We start from the raw sequence: 22,347 nt of genomic DNA, 5'->3' as shown, positions 1-22,347 counted from the left end.
TTTATTTGGAGGACCCGGATCACTGCTTGTTTGTGCTTTCCTCCGTGAGCGTTGCGTCGGAATCGCCATCCTCCAGAAGCTGACCCTCAGAGTACAACCCTCTGAGAGGCAAGCTTCCGCTCGAACCTGACGAAGCATAGCCACCAGCTTCTTCGTCCTCGTCTACCTCCATCTCGTATTCACTGGGGGGGAGTTCAGCCACCTCCGTTCGAGATGCAAGGTTTACCAAGGCTTCGACATCAGCCTTATAAACTTTAAGGCTTATATTTTTGAAGCCGTAGCTTACCATGAAATCCTGCCTTTTCAACGCTTCGACGCTTGCGCTGTCGAGCAGCAGGACTATCTGCATCGTGGCCCGTTCAGTCTTCTCTACGTTAACCACCTTCCAGTTTTGGGTCGGTAGACCCGGGTTGTACTCCTGGAGCAGTTCCAGGATATCAGCGGGGTCCGTTGGCGTCACTGGAACCCAGGCTCTCGCTCTTGGTCGTGAGGGATATCACACGCCTCCACTACCTTGAGGCGCGCGCCCAGATACACCTCCCCTATCAGCGAAACGGCGGCTTTATAAAGCTTCACCGACCTGGCGTCGTCACTCGCAATTAGTTTTATATTGCCCTGGAACCACCCCGCATCGGTATAAGAAGGCAGCGGACCAGGGTTATCTTTTTTGACCTTGACGGCCACAGTAGCGAGCGCTGCCTCAATCCACTTCCACTGCTGTTTCGGGATCCTGCCATCTTCGCTGCTCTCGTCCATAACACCAATGATCTGGCGATCCTTGGCTATTTCGGCGAAATACCGAGTCCAGCCTCCCTGCACCTTGGCCCTTTTCGGCGCCGTAGGGTTGGATTCATCCATAGACCGCTGGCGCTTCGAGGCTTCATCGCTCTCGACCCAGTCCGGCCTGAATTCCGGCAACATTTGCTTCGCCCAAGCAAGATCGCGCTGAGCCTTCGCCCAGTCCTCCGCGGAAACTTCCCCCTCCCTTATCGGCGAGGAGGCATTCCTACGCAGGATCCGGGCAGCCCAGCGCTTGTCCTGATGACTGGGCTTTTGACTCCCTTGACCCTAGAGCCGGCCCCTCACACCCCTGGAGCCCCCAGCAGCCAAACCGCCAGACGCTTGACGCTGAGTGGCAGCCGTGCAGGTGGCTGCGAGGTGGGCGGCAGCCGCCCCAAGGGCCTCCCGGTCGGTGGCCCCTCCCCGAGAGGTACCGGCCTTTGGAATACCCTGGCTGGATTTTTCCTCAGCCCTTTCCTGCCTAGATTGGCCCTTTGCCCTATAGCCGACCCCTCCCCTCACCCTGAGGCCACCAGCAGTTGACCCACCAGACGCTTGTCGCTGGGTGGAGGGTTTGCTGGTGGGGCCCAAGGGAGGGGCGGTAGTGGCACTGATGGCCTCCCGGTCAGTACCCCCTCCATGAGAGGTACTGGCCATCGGACTGCTCGAACCGGATAAACTCTCGGCCCTTTTCTGCCTATCTGCCGCTGCAGCAGCGAACCTCTGAGGAGTTCTCTCAGCTAATTTTAGGCCCGGCTGAGCCGTAGCCTTTGCGGAGCAAGCTCCTAACGACTTCTTTTTTGGAGAGTCGCCCTCCTTACCGATTTTTAAAAATTTTTCCTCCATACTTAAAACCCACGAGTAGCGGAGAAGGGGAAAGGTCCACCCGGACAGAGATCCGCGATGTCCGGGTAAGGCTTAATAGCATCGAAGCTCGCCCGATATTCTATGCACTCCGTTAACGACTGGGCTATTTTCGGGCCCCCAGCCAGGCTGATCCTCGGCACGGGTCGTATAACACCTTGATCCAGCCCATTAAGGAGAAGGGGAGAGAAAAATGAAAAGGAAGGGAAAATAGGGTTTAAGGGGAGTGGGAAGAGAGGTCGCCGCTCGAATTAGCTGCCGAAGCGTTACCAGGTGCCACCACGAGGAGGCTCCGCCCCTAGAAAAATAAAAGGATTTCCTTCTACAGGGAAGTTTAACGATCTTGTTTCGAACGACAATTCCGTTATTTCTAATATGTTTGCTGATTTCTTCCAATCGAACTACTCTAATACATCTGATTCGGTGTCTTCGGATTACCCATTTAGACCGGGTCCGCTGAATTCAGTATCAGTCCCTAGTATTTGCGCGGAGGATGTTTTATGGCATCTTGAAAAACTAAAAGTTTCCTATTCCGCTGGACCTGACCAAATTCCATCAATTGTGCTTAAAACATGTGCTCTATACCTTTATAAACCAATAGCTTCTCTGTTCAACGCTTCCCTGAAACAAGGGATGTTTCCCAGGCAGTGGAAGGAATCCTTTATAATTCCTCTCTATAAAAGTGGTAGCAGATCCTGTGTCACAAATTATAGGGGAATTGCCAAACTGAGTGTTGTTCCAAAGCTTTTCGAGTCAATAATCACTAAGCAACTAGCGCATAATTTATCGTCGGTGATTTACTTATCACAACACCGCTTTTACAAGGGGATATCGACTGTGTCTAATTTGCTCGACTTCACAACCCTTGTATCCCACAGCTTCAAGTTTAATTGGGAATCTGATGTTATTGACACTGATTTTAGCAAGGGTTTTGATGAAGTATCTCATTGCTTACTCTTGTGCAAACTTGATCAACTGGGCTTTCCACCTTTGCTTCTTTCTTGGATATCTTCCTATTTATATGGAAGAAAGCAAACCGCTATATTTAAAGAATAGTTGGTCTCATTTTGTTAATGTCACTTCTGGTGTTCCGCAAGGTAGCCACCTTGGTCCAGTGTTATTCCTACTTTTCATTAACGACCTACCAAGTGTTTTGAAGCACTGCAAGCCGTTGATGTACGCGGATGACGTCAAACTTATTATGCCTGTCAGCTCACCTGACTGTAGAGCACTTCTTCAGTCGGATCTTAACAACCCAGTAGAATGGTGTAATGTGAACATGTGTTTTACGCGTAAACCCTTTCATTCCCATGCTTACGTGCTTGGCGATTACATTATTAAGCAAGTCACCAGCTTCTCTGAACTAGGGGTATTAATGGACCCCAGGCTTGATTTTAAATCACACGTTGAATATTGTGTAAATAGGGCCAAAGGTACCCTGGCGTTTGTTAAACGATGGTTCAACGAGTTTAACGATCCATATGTTACTAATATTCTTTTTACATCATTGGTGAGGCCCATATTGGGGTAACCTTCGATAATCTGAAAACCGCGTTATAAGGTTCATTGTGATAAACTGGAATCGGTCCAAAAACAATGTTTGATTTTCGCTTTGAAACATTTACCTTGGGATACGTCACGGAATCTTCCGCCCTACAGCAGCCGATTGAAACTTTTACAGTTGCCTACGTTACAGAGCCGTAGAGAGATGCTTGGTGTCGTATTTATAGTAAAACTTATAAGAGGAATGATTTCTAGCCCATTCTAGACTTTTGCACCCACTAATTATTTGTAGATCAAACTTTGAAATGCATGAACCGCTTCGTAGCCTATTACAGGATTTCAATAAACACTGTAAAAACTTAGACTCTTGCGACTCGATATTCGGAATTAAAAAATATCTGCTTACCACCCTATAACTCTGTATTAAATTTTGTTCAACTTCTGTATAGCGTTTAATTAAGCATGTGGCCTGACATACAATAGCTTCCCCCAGCGGGTTAGGGGGTCAGAATATACCCGCGGCAGGTATGCCTGTCGTAAGAGGCGACTAAAATACCAGATTCAAGGGGTTGTGTAGCGCAACCCTTTCAGGTTGCCAGCGCAATATATAGCTTATCCAAACCCAATTGTCAACCTCACCTATCCGTGGCGAATCCTGTTTCATTAACAACAGAAGCTCTGGCGACCCCAAGCTCCTCATGGAACTTGGGGGTGGGGAGGTAAGGATGGCCTGAAGGTTTAATATGGCTATATAAATCATTCCCGAGATGGTCGTGCTAATACCTTAATGGTGCTATGTTACCGGAGCGTACCAGATCTGTATCCGGCAAAGGACCATCACATCGATAACACTCCCCAAAGCTTTCGGGGAGCAACCTTATCGCTACAACAACATATAATAGCTGCAACTAAATTTTAAATTGACCTTGACTATGTGCCTATATCTTTTAGTTAGGTGCTTGCTTTTTGGTCAGTATAATCGTTCAATTGTTTGATTCATTGACCGATAAATATATAAATGTGTGTATATAATGCGCTGCATCTCTTATATTGAATTCTATGTACATATCAATGAACTGCAAAAATCGAACACAACTACGTTCGATTACATTCGGCAACATGATCGTGTTCAATGATCCAACTTGCTTAAACGAACATAATCGACATTGATTTAAGATCAACCAACTTATTGCATGCGTGAATATAATCAATTCAGGCGTTTGCTCGTTTGCCTCAACCGCGATTACATTCATCGGAATGAAAATGCAAATATGAAAACTCCATGCGTCTGAATATTTGCATGATTCTTCTGCACTTACGTCACGGCGACAAGCTACATACATACATATAAACATTGCTTACGATTCTGTTTGTTTGCCGAACTAAAGCCGGAGTCATTGGTGGCGTATGTCGTATCGCTGTATCCGTATCCCTAACGTAATCAGCTGTTTATCCTTACGACGGTAAACCAAAACCCAATTGGTTGGCTACGATACGGTTACGACCTTAGCGGCACCAATAACCGATTGCATTGATTTTCATAAGGTTGGTCGAATCAGCTGTTATAAGCCCTACAAGAAACGCTGATAGTTTTACTAATACACTCACACTTGTAATTGACAATGCTGATCCTGCGATGATGTAAACATTGATACTCAAGTTTATGTATGTTCCTTTGTTCGCTCACGCATGTCCACATGTTCCCAACGACAGCCGATAATCATGAAAAAGGACTCAAACTGGGAAAGCTTCGGACACCTGGTACAGAACAAAAGAACATACAGCAGATACCATTATGCATGTGAGACAGATACATAATTCTCAACGGAATTTTATGTATGCGAGAACAGTTTATCCGATTTAATCATGTTGTCACTACTGACTGTCATATGACAATCAAATGATTATCACGGTTGTTTTGTTATTTTTTAAATTCCGCCATTTTCAACCGACGAAAACCATATAAAAAATAAGTTTAAAAAATGAAAAAGAGAGCATTTCAAAGCTCCATGCTAAAAGAAAAAAAATCGAAAATAATATTAAAAAATACCAAAAGCTGTCGGAATGTATGGGGCGCACTCAAAAAATTGATACGCGAAAAATAATAGTTGTTAGTGGTGATCCATTTTTAAATGTGTTTCCGCATAAGGAAAGCGCTCTTCTTTGTTTTGTTTTTTCTGAATTTAAATTGAACATTCTGAACTCGAATTCTTATCAAACTATTTATTTTAAACAAATAAAAAACACGTATGCTTTTATCACGTACAAAATTAAAAACGTAATGAAATAAAGTAAATAAAAAGCAAAAAGCATTGTTTCATTTTTGGCGGAATATAACAATGGTCATTTATGATAGTATAATAGTCAAACCTGATATCTACAGTAAACTATCATTTATGTCACTTTTTGATAGTTAAGGCTCCATTACTGATACTTAGCATAGACTTGACTTGACTTCGGAACTGTCACTTACAGTTCTGTTAAATGAACATTGCATGTTACTGATTACTGAAAACTTGGCAACACTTAACTTGACTTAGAAGTCTGTTGAATTTTGATTTTCTATGTAAGTTCTAAGTGACGTTTACATTTTGAGATGCCATTTGTTTGTTTCCATTTCATTTTGACATTTTGTCATACAAATTGACACTTATTTAAAAATAAATTTCAACGCTGATTATGATGCCTGATTGTATGTGCCAAGTGCAGTATAATCGTGGCTAAGTTGCCAAGTTTACGCCAAGGCAAGTCAAGTCTGTGCTAAGTATCAGTAATGGGGGCTTTAGAGTGTCAGCACTGATCCAAGAAAAGGAATGAGAGTGAGCAGTACGGCTATATACTTCATCAGTAGGCCATGTTTGTATATAAGAAGGAGACAAAAACTCACACGTACACAGTTGTTTACATCCCATTTGCGCAAGTTCCCTTAAGTTCGTGATAGAAAGTTTGTATGAGGCGCTGATCGTTAGGTTGACATTGCTGACAATCAGATTGTAGTCATATGATAGTCAGTATTCTTGTAGGGAGGTTACCGATAAAGCATCAATGTCTCCAGCTTAAACAATACTAATTGTCGTGCTTTGATTTTATTCTCCGCTTGCCTTCGTTTGATCAATACAATCGTACGCAAAACCTGTTCGGTTATTCGATCGCAATCATGCTAACAGAGTCTTGTAAAGACAGATCCTGAGTTTATTCCATTATGAGTTTATTCTATTATGAGTTTTTTCAATATGAGTTTATTCTCATGATTGAATGTGAATGCAAGTTTTAGTGTTTGATTAAATCAAGAAAATTGTGATTTTTGCAGTTCTTTGTTACATATCTTGTATTTATAATATTTTATTGTAATTGCTTTGCACTATAGGTTAAATGGCAGCTTTTGCTGTGCAAAAGTGATAAAATTAAAGTGCCGTTATAAATAATTTTTTGTTGTTTTTTAGTTGCAATTACTTCAACAAAAAGCCACATGAATTTTGTTTATGCTAAATATAAAGAACGGTTACACAGCTGTGTGTCATTTGCAATTTATTTTAAATTGCGATTTGTTGCGATTTACGTTTAATACCTCTTTTCTTTAGTTAACCTCGGTATAAAAAAATTAGAATTGTTTGAAATATGGCGAAAAGAATGCACAAAAAAAGGACAATTTGATGCCGTTTGGAAACACATTGTTGGCAAAATGAAAGAGAATACAATTTCGGCTGAATTAAAAAAAAAATTAAACAAACATATTTTTTTTGCGTAAAATTAGCTCAAAAGTGGAACAAATGTCACAGGAGGCTAGATATCTTCAAGAACGAATATGAATACTTTTGATTATAAAAGTGAAATATTCCGTGCAAAAGAAGAAAACTTAAAGTTTGGACTTAGTCCCCTTCACTGCTGGATAAGATTTTTTGAATTTACAATACATTTAGGCTATAAATGCAAATTGAAAAAGTGGCAGATACGAGATGATAAGTCAATTATCTTAAAAAGAAAAACAGACATACAAAACGATTTTTGGACAAAGCTCGGACTTCGCGTGGACATGCCCAGAGTAGGTGGCTGCGGTTCCACAAATGACGGAAACACTGCTCGTCAAGCATTTAGTGATCATGAGATTTTTTCTGAAATAACTGGTGTTGACAAAGAGCTTATTTTTCGATTTAAAATCATTTTGATTTGTTTATCCAGCCAGTTCGAAATAAACTCAAGCAAATTTGAAATATATTGCTTTGAGACAGCAAAACATTTTCAGGAGCTATATTGCTGGTTGCCAATGACTTCTACGGTACATAAAGTCCTCATGCATTCAAAACAAATAATAGAAAATACGGTGCTTCCACTAGGCTTTTTTGCAGAACAAGCTGCTGAATCGCGACATAAAATTACAAATCCGATAGACTGAATCACGCGCTGCAAAATATTCTTCGCATGTATTCTTATGGAACAATTCACACCTAGCGGCAGCAGCACTGCGCGGCGCGGCCATGAGCGGCAATGTTGATCAAATAGGCAAAAAAGTGAAGCGCCGCTGCCGCTACATGTCGCACCGCTTAGTGTGCACGCACTTTTATACTATTTTCACACAGAAGGCTTATTGAATAATAAAGGCAATTTTCTACATTAAGACGCTTATACTAGGTTCAAACACACACCAAATTGGCAATTTATACTCTTTGGGCAATTTATTACGCAATTTTTCATATAATAAATTGTAATAATAAATTGCCAATTTAAAAAAAATTGCGTAATAAATTGTTTCAACCTGCAAATGCAACATTGTAAAGTGTGTTTATTGAGTATATTTAAACGTCACTTACGCATGGCTGAACTATATGGTTGGCTCATTTCATCAGCTGATTTTATGTCTTTCATTTCACTGGAGTAGGGACTGTCAAAAGAAGATGGCAAAATCAAAATGAAAACAAAACACTGAACACATTTTCTTACAACACACAAAAATTTCAAAGTTTTATGTTTTCATTCCATTCTATTCACCTAATACCAACACGCACATTTTGACAGTCTCAACAAAGATATGTTGTTACTGTAGAGATGACCCAACCAGCTATCAAATTACTATTGTGTAAGCTAAATAGAGTTTATGAACACCACTCAATTTAAATCGAAATAGCCTCAATTTATTTTTCTGTTTGAACATAGAATTATCGAGCTCAATCTTCCCTACAAAATTCGAATCTATTATTATTTCATTAGTAGCTAATCGAATGCCTAATGAAGTCAAAAGCACAATGAAACTCTGTTGGCAGCGTTCCGCTTCCGTTTCCGCTTCTTAGTTTTAGGTGTGTTCAGTGCTTTGTCAAAGCAAATGTCATTGTCTGCATGGCGGAACGATACAAGGTGGCCGCATCGAACAGCTGATTATAACCTTTTTTATTTGATTTGATACATCAACTATCGGCGCAGTTCGATTTTGACATTTGTCCATCGAATTTACAAGTACATGGAATTTTGTTTGTTTGTAGGTATGTCACCATGCTCCCACCTTGTATCGTTCCGCCATGATTGTCTGTCTCATCCTTCATACTAATCGAGCAGTTACTTCTGTGTAATAGAGCTATGGATACATCAGATCCATTAATTTCTACAACATTTTTAAAAATACGCTTACAAAAGCGGAAGCGTTCAACACTTCCACCTGAAGTAATTGATCTATTACGTAGCTGCGAAACGATAGAGGAATTTCAACTTGGCAACGAACACGATGAAATTAGTGAATGTGAAGAGTCTCGTTATGATTTAAATTTACAAAATGAATCATAGGAATTTCAACTTGGCAACGAACACGATGAAATGAATGAATGTGAAGTCTCGTTATGATTTAAATTTACAAAATGAATTAGATTTAATCAAGTACTAAATGTTTTACTATAATTACAATAAACGAATGAATTTCATGTTTGCATTAATGGATGCAAAAGGGTTAATATTGATTTTTGGTCTTTAATGGGTTAATTTCCATTTTTTTAACAGAATTACTTTCACTCTTGAAATGCTAACAAGTTTTAATTTGAGTACCATGATTTTGTTGGATTAATTAGTTTCGCACAGAAAAAGTGGTCATTTGACCTATAGTGCTTTGTTATCTTTATTTTTAATTTTTACTGTTATTATTATTATTTCTAGCTTATGCCCGTGGATTTTACCCCACGTTTCTATAAAAATTTGCAAGCTACGCGTAACTGGCCATGGGTAAAACATGAGTTGGTAAGATTGACTTCTGCTACAGCTAATGACTGTTGTTGTATAATATAATCATATTTGTAACAGGATTCCCCTCCCGTAGGTGAGGTTGACAATTGAGTTGGAGAAGCTCTGAAACTATAAAGGTTTGTATTGCGCTCATCAATCCCTTGATTCGCAGCTAATGATCGTCCTTGAGCTTCATTGATAGGGATAGGAAATTTGAGGAATTTAAAATTGAAAAGACAAATATATCGGTATCAATGGAATCCTTGGTTTTAAACTTTTTTGTTTTCGAAATGTTCCAATAAAATGAATTGCTTCAATGACATTCGTAAAAGTTTTGTGATGAAAAGCCCTGTCCCACTACATAAGCGTGGAGAATTGAAATAACGAAGCATAAATATTATGATATTATGGGCCCTTTTTTAAGGATCAATCGATGAGGAGAAATTTCTGATGGCTCAAAAGAGCTAATAAACTCAATCGGATATGCACAGCTTGGGACTCTTCCACGACTGTGTTAATAGAGTGATACGTTGTCTTGGTTCTAGTAATATTAACATCCTCATTTTAAGATGCCTAAAATGCCTTTTCTCAAAGCAATTTATAGTTTGTAAAGATAGATTCAATATTTGGAAGAAACATTAGATATTAAAGCTTCATGTGATGTCATAATTTCTCAAAAACTTGCAGGAAAAGAAATCAAATCTGTTAGTAAAGAAATAGGAATTTTGCCATAATTAATTTCAAGAAGTTGTTTAGCAAAAGCTGCTGCTGAAGTGTTTCCGCCAAATTGCCCTGTCATATTTCTAAAGAGAGTAAATTTTTGTACGTAAGGCCGTCTATAGACGAAAAAGCACGCATCTACTTCAACTGCGGCTGTTCCTGCAAGTAACAGGAAAGCACCACCTTTGGGATTGTGATTACACCTTAAGTTCTTAGGGGTTTGGTCTAAAACGTGCACCGACTGTTTATGAGTCATCTTCTCACTTTGGCCTGACCGTTTGCTTATATTACACATCGGTGTATCAGATATTTGCAGATAGTGGTCATTTAAATGAGGAGTTGTACGTCCACCACACAAAGGGTATAAATATTTATTTTGCATGGGAGGTACCATGCCCCTTTTCTATATCGATATTATTTTTAGCCTATGACCATCCTTGGAAGGTTTCTAGTGGGTTGTGCAAATTTGGTTGTGATCGGTCGATCCGTTTAAGACGCAACTCGATCTATACCTACATACATATATATGTACATACAAATATAATTTGAATTTTATATATATAGATTATGTTAATGGTTACCTATCTGTCAGGATAATAAATTAAATTACCGCAACCCTAGAGATCCCCTTATTAGGAGTCTTAACTTGGATATCATGCGGCTGGTAAATGAACATAAACGTACCAAATGGGAGGAGCATCTAAGGAACTGCAACCTCTCTGCGGGTGGGGTAAATTATGGTCAACCGTCAATGTGTCCCCACATGACAGCAACCATCTTTTCAATTGTAATGTGGAACCTACGCCTCTAACACCTATCTCCCTATGGTACGCCCCTGTTGAAACAGCCAGTTTCCTTGGACTCCCGTTAGAGGATTTTGATGATAATTTGTGGGTGGTCGTGCCAATTGAATGGTGCGAAGCACTGTTAATACAACAACAACAACAAATATCAAAACCCCCACCTTACGACAGTACTCATTGCGGTAGACCTGTCAAAAGCTTTTGATACTGTCAACCATGGTACGTTACTGCAAGACCAGGAAGGGTGTACCCTTCCCCCATATCTTAAAAGGTGGACCACAAATTATCTGGGTGGTCGGCAGGCATCGGTGCAATTTAGAAACGAAAAATCTAAACCAAGAAGAATTAAACAAGGGATGCCACAGGGTGGTGTCCTATCCCCACTTTTGTTTATCTTCTATATATCAAAGCTACCTTCACCACCAGAAGGAGTTACTATCGTTTCCTACGCCGATGACTGCACAATAATGGCCACAGGGTCAGGCCCACAGATCGATGAACTTTGTAACAAAATAAACAGCTACCCCTCTGCCTCTCCAGTTTCTTCGCCACGCGAAACCTGACATTGCCACCGACCAAATTATCGGCGACCTTATTTACAACTCGGACGCGCCAAATGTCGACCATATTGAACATCCACGTCGATGGCACCACGCTACGGACTGTCTTACACCCTAAAATCTTGGGTGTGACATTCGACCGGATCTACATTTTGGAGAGCATGCAGCCGCAATTGTACCGAAAATCCAGAGCCGTAAAAAAATCCTCAAATCTCTTGCATGCAGCACTTGGGGTAAAGATAAAGAAACGCTCATTACCACTTACAAAGCAGTTGGCCGGCCAATTGCATGCTACGCGTCCCCGATATGGTCTCCAAGCCTAAAGGTTACTCACTGACAGAAAATTCAGGCCTGCCAAAATACTGCCCTCAGAACCGCTACGGCTGTCTTCTCATGTCCCCAAAATACCATTTACATAATGAGGCGAGTACTCTTCATTAGGAATTAGGGATTAAGGGGTCGCCTCCGTAAGCATTATGAGGAAATACGGAACCTGAAACACAGCCGTACGAAGCAAAAAAGCAGGTCCTCAGTGATATCAACAGGCAGGCGTCGGACCTCTATGCCAGAATTGCCCGGCCAATCCAGTACTTAAAGAAAAATACCCATAACTAACAGAGGAGGAACGCACTCTCCCTAGCTCAACTTCGAACTGTCATTTCAGTGTGACCCCATCTAATTTGTTTCGTCCCTCCTACAAATTGTCATCCTCCCAGCAGCTCCTTGCAGCAGGACTGCTCCATATTCTCTCATACTCTGTTCAGTGTGTCTCGTGCAAGGGATGGTTGCATCGGACAGGTTGTTCTGGGCTTGATCCCAAAACCCGTCGTCCACGTAACTTTTATAAATCTTTTGTGGCTCCTTGCTGTTCACGCCCAAGGGCGTCCCGTAGTCTAGGTCTAAGCGCCCCCCCCCCCCCCCCCCACTACCTTCCAGCAGCCCCGCTGCTCAGCAAGCCACCACAAGTACCCGCTGTTGCTCGCGCCCCACGGCGCCAACAACGCAAACAGCTGTACCACTCATAACTACAATCTTCGTTGTAGAGTCGGAAGCAATGCTGAGCAGCAGCCCCTGCCCCCGTCTTCCCCCCCCCCCCCCCTCTTTTCCGGCGGCAATCGTGTAGGTCAGGGAAACAGACTCTTAGTCTCTACCTCCGTTTGCACCGTTTGCCAGCACAGAATATCTATGTTTGCGACATCCGCCCAATGCAGCTCCTGCCTTGGGTGGTGCCACTTCCCTAGATGTTCTGGTCTCCGCGACGGCAACCCCCCGACGGGTTTCATCGCGCCATGTTGCCAGGCCGCAAACCCAAATCATCCGGGTACCCCAATGCTTGCCCAAGGACGCCCAGTCCTATGGCCACAACAGCAATTGCGTCCTGGCCTTCCCCAACCCAGGCGTAGTCACCCGTCACTTACCCCCAGAGTGGCGACGTCTCCCCTTATGCACTTCAGAATTCTGCAGTTAAACTGTAATGGACTAACTGGGAAGATTACGGAGATAGTCGATTTCATGAAGCGGCACAACATCCGCATTGCTGCGATTCAAGAGACTAAACTCACAGCAAGATCTGCATTGCAGACCTGCTCCGGGTATAACGTCCACAGGAAAGACCGCGAAAGCGGAAATGGAGGCGGTCTCGCGTTTATCATACACCACTCTGTGCAATATTGTATATTTGATCCTGGCATCGACCGCAGGGACAATGTCTTAGAACGTCAAGGCCTATCTGTCCGGTCAGGCGATGCAAACCTAGAAATCATCAACATCTACACCCCTCCTGCCTCCTGTTGCCCCAGTGGATACCGCCCTAATATCAGGGCCTTACTCACTGGCAACAATCGCATTATCTTAGGCGATTTCAATGCCCATCATGATCTATGGCATTCAAACTTGCGGGCGGACAGTAGGGGTGAGACGTTGGCGGATCAAATAGAAGAAACGACGTTCTGCACAATAAACGGAGACGCCCCCACACGTATGGTAGGAAGCTGTCACAGCTCGCCAGATATCTCAATCGTGAGCGCAGAACTCGTAAACTGCGTCAACTGGCAGCCGATGGTAACATTGGCATCCGACCACCTGCCCATACTTATTTCGCTTGAGCGTAGCGCCGACTTCATCGTCACTGAAAAACGCACTTTCATAAACTTCAAAAAAGGAAAGTGGGAAGAATATAAATCATTTACAGACAGCCGCCTAGCTGCCCTCCCTATCCCGACTGATGCCCGCCAAGGGGAGCGTGCCTTCCGTAAGGTCATTAAATCCGCCTCGGCACATTTCATTCCCGCCGGGAGAATTCCCGAAATCCGGCCCCACTTCCAGGCGGAGGCCGCAAACTTAGCGAGAGAACGTGACCTTATAAGACAGCTTGACCCAGGCGACCCCCAAATAAGGGATATAAACCAGCGCATCAGATTGCTTGTAGATGAACACAAGCGGGCGAAATGGGAGGAGCACCTAAGAGGTTGTAACCTCTCTACCGGTGTGGGTAAACTTTGGTCCACCGTAAAGTCCCTATCGATTCCGACTAAGCACAAAGACAAAGTTTCCATCGCCTTTGGCGACAAAGTGCTGTCGGACGCGAAAAAATGAGCGAGCGCTTTCTGCCGACAATATATAATGCATCCTACGGTCGACAAAGATAGACGGAGAGCCAATAGACGCGCACATAAACACAAATTCAGCGCGTCACCAATCACCATCACCGCTAAAGAGGTTGAGGACGCAATTGGTCGTGCTAAACCATCCAAAGCAGTGGGCCCAGACGGCATAGCCATGCCGATGCTTAAAAACCTAGGGAAAGAGGGGTTCAAATATTTAGCACATGTCTTCAATCTGTCTCTTTCCACCTTTGTCATACCTGAGAAATGGAAAATGGCCAAGGTGGTCCCGCTACTTAACCCTGGGAAACCAGCTAACATAGGTGAGTCGTATCGTCCGATATCTCTCCTATCGCCAGTGGCAAAGACGCTTGAAGCCATTCTGCTCCCTTATTTCCAAGCAAATTTGCAGCTAGCCCCTCATCAGCATGGCTTCAGAAAACTCCATAGCACTACCACCGCGCTGAATGCCATTAGCACCCAGATAAATTGCGGTTTAAATCAATACCCCCACCATAGAACAGTACTCGTAGCGCTAGACCTATCAAAAGCTTTTGATACGGTCAACCATGGCTCGTTACTGCAGGCCTGGAAGGGTCTACCCTTCCCCCATGTCTTAAAAGGTGGACCGCAAATTATCTGGGTGGTCGGCAGGCATCGGTGCCACAACATGGACGCCCCAAATGTCGACCATTTTGAACATCCACGTCGATGGCACTACGCTACCGACTGTCCGACACCCCAAAATCTTGGGTGTGACGTTTGATCAGGATCTACATTTTGGTGAGCACGCAGCCGCAATTGTTCCGAGAATTCAGAGCCGTAACAAAATCCTCAAATCCCTCGCTGGCAGTACTTGGGGAAAAGATAAAGAAACGCTCATGTCTACATACAAAGCAATTAGCCAGCCGATTACGTGCTACGCGTCACCCATATGGCCGCCAAGCCTAAAAATCACCCACTGGAAGAAACTACAGGCCTGCCAAAATACTGCTCTCAGAATCGCCACGGGCTGTCTTCTTATGTCCCCAGAACACCATCTGCATAATGAGGCGAGAATACTCCCCATCAGGGAGAGAAATGAGATGCTGACCAAACACTTCCTGTTGAATACCCAGAAACCTGGGCATCCCAACAGACATCTGATTGATGAACCAGCACCGCCTAGGGGCTTAAGGAGTCATCTCCGTAAGCATTTTGAGGAAATACGGCACCTGAGAACCCAGCCGTATGAAGTGAAAAAACACAAGCAGGTCCTTGGTGAACTCCATAAACAGGCGTCGGATCTTTATGCCGGGAATTGCCCGGTGAATCCAGTACTTAACGAAAATTATCCAAAACTTGCGGAAGAGGAACGCATACTCCCCAGGGAAACGCGTGTCACTCTTGCTCAACTTCGTTCTGGATACTGTAACAGGTTAAACTCTTACCTATCCAGAATCAACCCTGACATACAAAATGTATGCCCCGCTTGCAATGTGTCCCCACATGACACCAACCATCTCTTCAATTGTAATGTGGAACCAACGCCTCTAACACCCCTTTCCTTATGGTCCACCCCTGTTGAAACGGCAAGTTTCCTTGGACTCCCGTTAGAGGATATTGATGACAATTTGTGATCGGTCGCGGCTATTAGGTGGGGCAAGCATTGCTACAACAACAACAACAACAGCTCAACTTCGATCTGGGTACTGGGACAGGTTAAACTCTCACCTATCCATAATTAATCCCGACATACAAAATGTATGTCCTGCTTGCAATGTGTCCCCACATGACACCAACCATCTCTTCAACTGTATTGCGGAACCAACGCCTCTAACACCCCTCTCATTATGGTGCACCCTGTTGAAACTGCAAGTTTGCTTGGACTCCCGTTAGATGATTTTGATGACATTTTGTGATCGGTCGCACCTATTGGATGAGGCGAAGCACTGCTACCACAACAGCCACATTAAACCTTCTAGGCTACCCGCCCTCCCCATCCTCTAGTTCCATGAGCATCTTGGGGTGCCAGAGCCTTGCCTGCTAAATATGTGTATGATACACTCATATTTGTAACAGGATTCCCCTAGCGCAGGTGATGTTGACAATTGGGTTGCGGAAGCTTTGAAGCTATAAAGCTTTGTATTGCGCTTATCGACCCCCTGAATCCCAAGGTTCAATGCGGTTATACTAAATCATTCCCGAGATGGTAGGGCAGCACTATAATGGTGCTTGTTGCAAGAACGGGCCAGATCTAAATCCTGCAAAAAACCATCAAGAACGATAACACTATCTAAAACCACCTTAGGAGTTCCCTGATCGCTCCAACAAAAACAACCAACACGGGATTTTTCAAAAGAAATAGAAAATGTTCATGTGGTTGTTGTAATTTTGTTCTACAGCAGAAAAAACTTGTGGAGAAAAAGATTTTGCACGGATTTAGGATTGATCAACACCGGTGTTGGGCCGACCAGGGTAATAATGCAGAAAGGTCTTCTGCGCAATAATGCTCTGAATTCCACTCGTTTCGAAGCGGTCCGGGGCATTTTTCAAAATTTTTAATTTCCCTTTTTGGATTTGCAATCCTGGATCCAAGACGCGCATTTTGTTACACCTCTCCGTTTTTGGACATGAATTAAGAGTAGGTATCATAATGTTATATAGAATGACAGAAATAGGTACACTTGCTTTTTAAAGTTATTCTTTCCGGATTTTATCAAGTCATTATTGTACTTCTACGTCTAATACCTCCGCATGAGAGTGAGTGCACCAAAGCTAGTTATAAGAAGCACTGTGTGGCTTACTTCGGTTGTCTGGTTATTCGTAATGTTTGAGGCGCAAACAATGAATGAATTAAAGTGAAAGTTTCTTACCGGTACAATCTGATCTTTCATCTTCTCCATACGCTTGATAAGTATATTCTCGCGCACCTGCTGAATATCCTGTCGCGGTCGTACACGTTTTATCAGATTGCAAAACAAATCACGCTGTCGTGACTTGAAAATGCTAAAAGATTAAAACAAGCATTAACAATTTTTGCTGATTTGTATAGGGAGGCTTACGATTTTAATGCATTTTCTGCTGGTATAGCATCTGGTGGGCAACCCAATTTGGCCGCCCATAACTGGAACAGTTCTATATCCTTCTCAAGCGGCATTTTAAATATCCTAAAGTGGTTCTAGAGCTTTTTGATGAAAAGAAATCTGCTTGTTGTTCAGTTTGAATTATTTTTCAATTTAGTGCAAAGCCGAACGATGACACAGAAAACCGCTTACGCTACGAACACATTGATTAAAGCCCCGTCACGCAAGCAGTTTTTCATATAGATGCGTTTAACACAACTTATGCGACACTAGCGCCATCTAACATGAAAAAGTGACCAACTTCCAACTTTTGTTGAAGCAAAGCATAAGAAGAATTCAACATTCGCATTGTCTAAAAGTGCTTTCATACTTTGCAAATTACATAATTTTTTTCCCTTGTTGGTACTTTTTTAAATTTTGCATAGTTAAAATCTGCAATTATATAAATAAATAGAACCCAGCGGGTTAGGGGGTCAGAATATTTCCGCGGTAGGTATACCTGTCGTAAAAAAAAAAAAAATCTCGGAAGAGATCTAAGCCGAGCTTCTCTTCCAACGGCATCTGCAAGGCAGATAAGTTTTCACTGAGAGTTTTTCATGGCAGAAATACACCCGGAGCGCTTGCCAAACATTATAATTGAAAAACCTTATTTCTAAAATTTTGTGATGTTGCTTTGCCGGGGTGTGAACCCAGGTCATACGGTGTGGTAGGCGGAGCACGCTACCATCATACCACGGGGCCGCCTGTCGTAAGAGGCGCCTGAAATACCAGATTCAAGGGGCTGCGTAGCGCAACCCTTCAGGTTGCCAGCGCAATATACAGCTTCTCCAAAACCAATTGTCAACCTCACCTATCCGCGGCGAACAAAAGAACTTGGGGGTGGGGAGGGAGGGATGGCCTGAAGGTTTAATGTGGTCATATAAATCGAGATGGTCGGGCGAGCACCTTAATGGTGCTGTTACCGGGTCCTACCGGATCTATATTCGGCAAAGAACCATCACATCGATAACATCCCCAAAGCCTTCGGGGAGCAACCTTATCGCTACAACAACAACAACAACAAAATATGTTAACAAGTATTTTTCTTGTATGGTGAGAATGTGTATAACAGTAAACATCTTGCGTGATTGCGGCGATTATACTGGCATTCACAAAATTGCTTCGAACGCATCTATACCAAAAACTTCATTGTGGCTCGGTAATTAGTTTTTCCGTAGGACTTTGGAAAAGTTGGCATGATTATAAAAGCCCGAACACGCAAGACGTAATCTATTTATATTTCAACGCACGTTGCTGCATCGCACGGTAGGGAATTTGATCAATCTAGCTGGCCAAATTGTACGTACGTTCGTGAGTACTGCAGCTTTAACAATGTCCCCTTGCCCGCTACGAATGCGACTGTTTGGCCCATAATAGCCCGATCCATAACGAAACCGCTGGCATCGCTCTACCTTTACACAAACAACTTTTGACAATTGCGCGCATTTTTTTTACAACTGACAGAAAAATCCTGAATGAAGTATTTTATTTTGAACTTCTTTGAGGACAGATGTTGAATTGGTACAAAGTTAGTAGACTGAATTTAACAAATTTAGAATAATTAGAAATACAAAATACACACCGCGAGAGGGAAAATGAATAGAATTCAAGCATTGTTCAATCGCCAGCACGGCATTGGTAAGTGGCATAAATATGGCTATATGGGCCAATTGTTTTGTTAGTGTAGAATATTTTTTGCGGCTGAAGTGGCGCGACTTGCCTCCAAATTTGATATGATTTCGCGGGAAAGCTAATAGTCGAAAAGTTTGGTTGGTAGATTGTAATAAAACTTTTTGTCTTTCACCAATATGAATATTAGATATGATGTATAAATGTTCCCCAGCATGTAAAAGCTAAACAGCAGAAAATTGTGCTGCGTAGGCAAAATATAATTGACCCATTTGTTTATAAGAACTATACTTAAAAATTGTAAATATTTCTTTTCTTTGATTATAGCAAATGACTTTACATATGATTTTGCACTGCGTCGACTGTGTGTGGCTAAAGAAGATAGTTGGCGTGGTATATTACCATCTAATTATAGTTCAGACTATAATCCAGAACCACCGATCTTTTCGGCTAAATTTGCAAACTGTGATAATTTTAGACACATTTTAGCCATCGCAAACGAAGATGGAAAAATTGCCTTACAAGATACGACAAAAAATAATGAAGAACCAGAAGAACGCGCACTAAATGCGCCACAATGTCATTATAACGCCGTTTTCGATTTGGAATGGGCACCTGGGCAGATGAAATTTGTTTCTGCATCTGGCGATCATACGGCAAGCTTATGGAAAGTAGACGAAGCGGGCGAAATACGTAATATACGGTCATTTGTGGGTCATACTCGCTCTGTGAAGACAGCAGCTTTTCGTAGACGTGATCCATCCGTGTTTGCAACGGGTGGACGAGATGGCGCTATTATTATTTGGGATACACGTGCAAATTTAAATGTTGACTTAATGCCACGAGCGGATAATTGTATATATAGTGGACATGTCGGTGGTCCGGGTACTCCAGTCTCGCAAAGAAAACGCACTCGAACTCCTAAAATAGCACCTAATGCAACATCAAGTAGTATTACGGGATTGGCCTTTCAGGTAAGACAAAATTAATGATGTAAAAATTTTACTTTTAACACAATTTTCGTCTTTTAGGATACTAATACACTTATTTCCTGTGGTGCAGGTGACGGTATCATAAAAGTTTGGGATCTAAGACGTAATTATACTGCTTATAAGAAAGAACCACATCCTAAACATAGCTTACCTTATGCTGGAACAAGTACGTTCAAAGGATTCACTAACTTACTTGTTGACGATTCAGGCTCACGCCTGTTTGCAAATTGTATGGATAATACAATTTATTCATATAATCTTAACTCCTATTCACCCAAACCACAAGCGCGTTTCAAAGGTCTACTTAATAGCACCTTCTATATAAAATCTTGCCTAAGCCCTGACGGAAAGTATTTACTAAGTGGCAGTAGTGATGAGAAAGCCTATATATGGAATCTTAATTATCCAGATGAACCGTTAGTAGCCTTAAATGGTCATACAGTGGAGGTGACATGTGTTGCTTGGGGATCTACGCACGATCGACCCATTGTAACGTGCAGTGATGATGCCCGTCATAAAATTTGGCGTATAGGACCCGAAAGCGATTCGGAAGCCAAAAAAAGGTCGGAATCATACCGAGGATTTGCTGAATATATACGTCAATTTGGTAGAAAAACATTTGGCTCGACACATAAATACAACTTGCGCGATCTAGAGAATACGCCTCGCTCTCTTAAGCGACTCGTAGATCAGAATGAGCGCACACCAAGTTCTGTCGAAAAAATCACAGCCAAACGTTCTTTTCTAGAAATGCTAGGCACAACAGCATGTGTTGAAGACAATGAATTTCACGAAACAAAACGACATAAGTCTGCAGAATCTAGAGGTAGTTTGTTTTTCAAATTAAAAAATTTATTGTATTTTTAAGTTGAATTTGTTTTCGAAGGTCGTCGCTTATTCAGTCCTGTTACGAACTCAAATGTTTCAACCTCAACCAGTTTAACATCGCCACAAATGCGCTGTATTAATCTACAACTAACTGTTATACCTGAAGAGACCTGCACTACACCCACAACAAGTCCAATAACAAGCCGTGCTTCTTCACACACCACGCATAACAGTGATAGTAATCAGGAGAATACGTCAAATACTACACCGCCATATATATCTTTGAAGTATTCCTCAACACATTCAATCTTACCATCGCCGCTTAGTGAAGTGATCGAAAATCATAATATCAATTATACTTCACCACCAAGCGCGTCATTGTCTATGCCGGCAAACACAACTGCTCCCCAACAGCAGCAACCGCCACCCATATCTTCAATGATTTTCTCACCCACTTCAAATTTACCCAATTATGTGCTGGATGGTGAAGCACCACATTTAGGCATAATGTCACCTAAACGCAAACACAAAGAAAAGGTTGATTGGTTAACAAAGATACGTAAACAAAAATTGATGTCGTCTGCCCGTAATACAACATTAACCGATAAAATAACAGAAGGCTGCAGTAACAAAGAATCATCTATAGATTCATCGACAACACGGCTTCAAAGTTTACGTCAGGCTGGGTCTAGTCCACGTGTATCGCTCACGCCAAGTCGACGCATGTCAAGTAGTACACGAGATACTCATGGTGGACATGATTCACCTTCAACCTCAAGTGCACATCAACATTACAGTGCGCATCACCCTAAAACGCCAACATCTAGCCGTCGCAATAGTGAAACAACAATTTTGCGATTTTTTAGCGTACGAACACAATCACAACAAGCCGTTCCTGAGTCTACGTCAATCGAAGCACCGTCACCCACTGATGATATTGTTAGTGACCTTCAACCTCTAACATTAACATCTGTAAATTCTAATTCACATGGTGTCAATATACGTATCGCATATAACACTTCTGCACATGCTCAAGCTACAGCGGCTTGCAATGACTAAATTTTGTTATTTTATTGTATTGTATTTACGACATTTGATTCTCCATTTGATATTAAGATGGTTATTATCGCTTGTGCTTTAACTAGTGCATACACCGCTTGAAACTTTTGTATTGCTTCCACGAGGGTGTACCACTGTTATTTACTTTTTAAAAAAGTTTTTTTTTATAATTTAAGACATATTAATAGTTTCTGTAGCTTTAAGTGAAACTGATGGACTTTTCTAACATGAAATAGAAAACTACTTAGGCATTAATTAAAATAAAAGCGCAGAGTCGATTTTGGAAATATTGAAAACAAAATTATTTATTATATATCTATAATTTGCGTCGCTTGTTGCTCGGAATAAATGCTGAGAGCAACTTCAAAATACATTTTAAGATACTTTTCTCTAGTAGAAGTAACCACCTATTCTAATAAATCCAATTTATGGGAATATTTGTTTAAAATTTGGTCCATGGGTATCTTTTTGCCTAGATTGTGATTTGCGATACTTTTTTCTCTCCGAGGAAGTGAACTAGGGATCGACCTATACCTTGTTTACTAGGATAATGTTCGAAATGCTTCTCTTTCCAGGAAGTGGGTTTGGGACAGATCTATTATAAAAAAACTGTATTTATGGAGCGATTTGCTTATATTTTGACATACATGTTGGTGGGGTTTGTTCGATGTAAAAATTTACTGTTTTTCCGGGATGATGTC

General features: G+C 42.0%; 2 protein-coding genes across 2 annotated transcripts in view; one reads left to right on the top strand and one right to left on the bottom strand.

Annotated features, from left to right (window-relative positions):
- Window positions 1-17,290, bottom strand: part of dgt5 (dim gamma-tubulin 5) — a 75,721-nt gene extending 58,431 nt beyond the window's left edge. The window contains exons 1-2 of the mRNA XM_067774639.1: window positions 17,079-17,290; window positions 16,890-17,022 (exon numbers count right to left, since the gene is read on the bottom strand). Coding sequence (XP_067630740.1) covers window positions 16,890-17,022; window positions 17,079-17,173 — 228 coding nt within the window. The 5' untranslated portion in view covers window positions 17,174-17,290. The remainder of the gene's footprint in view (window positions 1-16,889; window positions 17,023-17,078) is intronic.
- Window positions 17,291-18,575: 1,285 nt separating this feature from the next.
- l(2)dtl (lethal-(2)-denticleless) lies at window positions 18,576-21,786 on the top strand. Its single transcript, XM_067774638.1, has 4 exons — window positions 18,576-18,776; window positions 19,095-19,741; window positions 19,799-20,585; window positions 20,646-21,786. Exons 1-4 carry the CDS (start codon window positions 18,734-18,736, stop codon window positions 21,644-21,646), a joined length of 2,478 nt encoding a protein of 825 aa, XP_067630739.1. The 5' UTR covers window positions 18,576-18,733; the 3' UTR covers window positions 21,647-21,786.
- Window positions 21,787-22,347: the final 561 nt, after the last annotated feature.

Source organism: Eurosta solidaginis, chromosome 3 (genome assembly GCF_040869045.1).
Source record: "Eurosta solidaginis isolate ZX-2024a chromosome 3, ASM4086904v1, whole genome shotgun sequence".
Taxonomy (NCBI): domain Eukaryota; kingdom Metazoa; phylum Arthropoda; class Insecta; order Diptera; family Tephritidae; genus Eurosta; species Eurosta solidaginis.
Note: the sequence above shows the minus strand (reverse complement) of the source record. Positions and strands in the feature narration are given on the sequence as shown.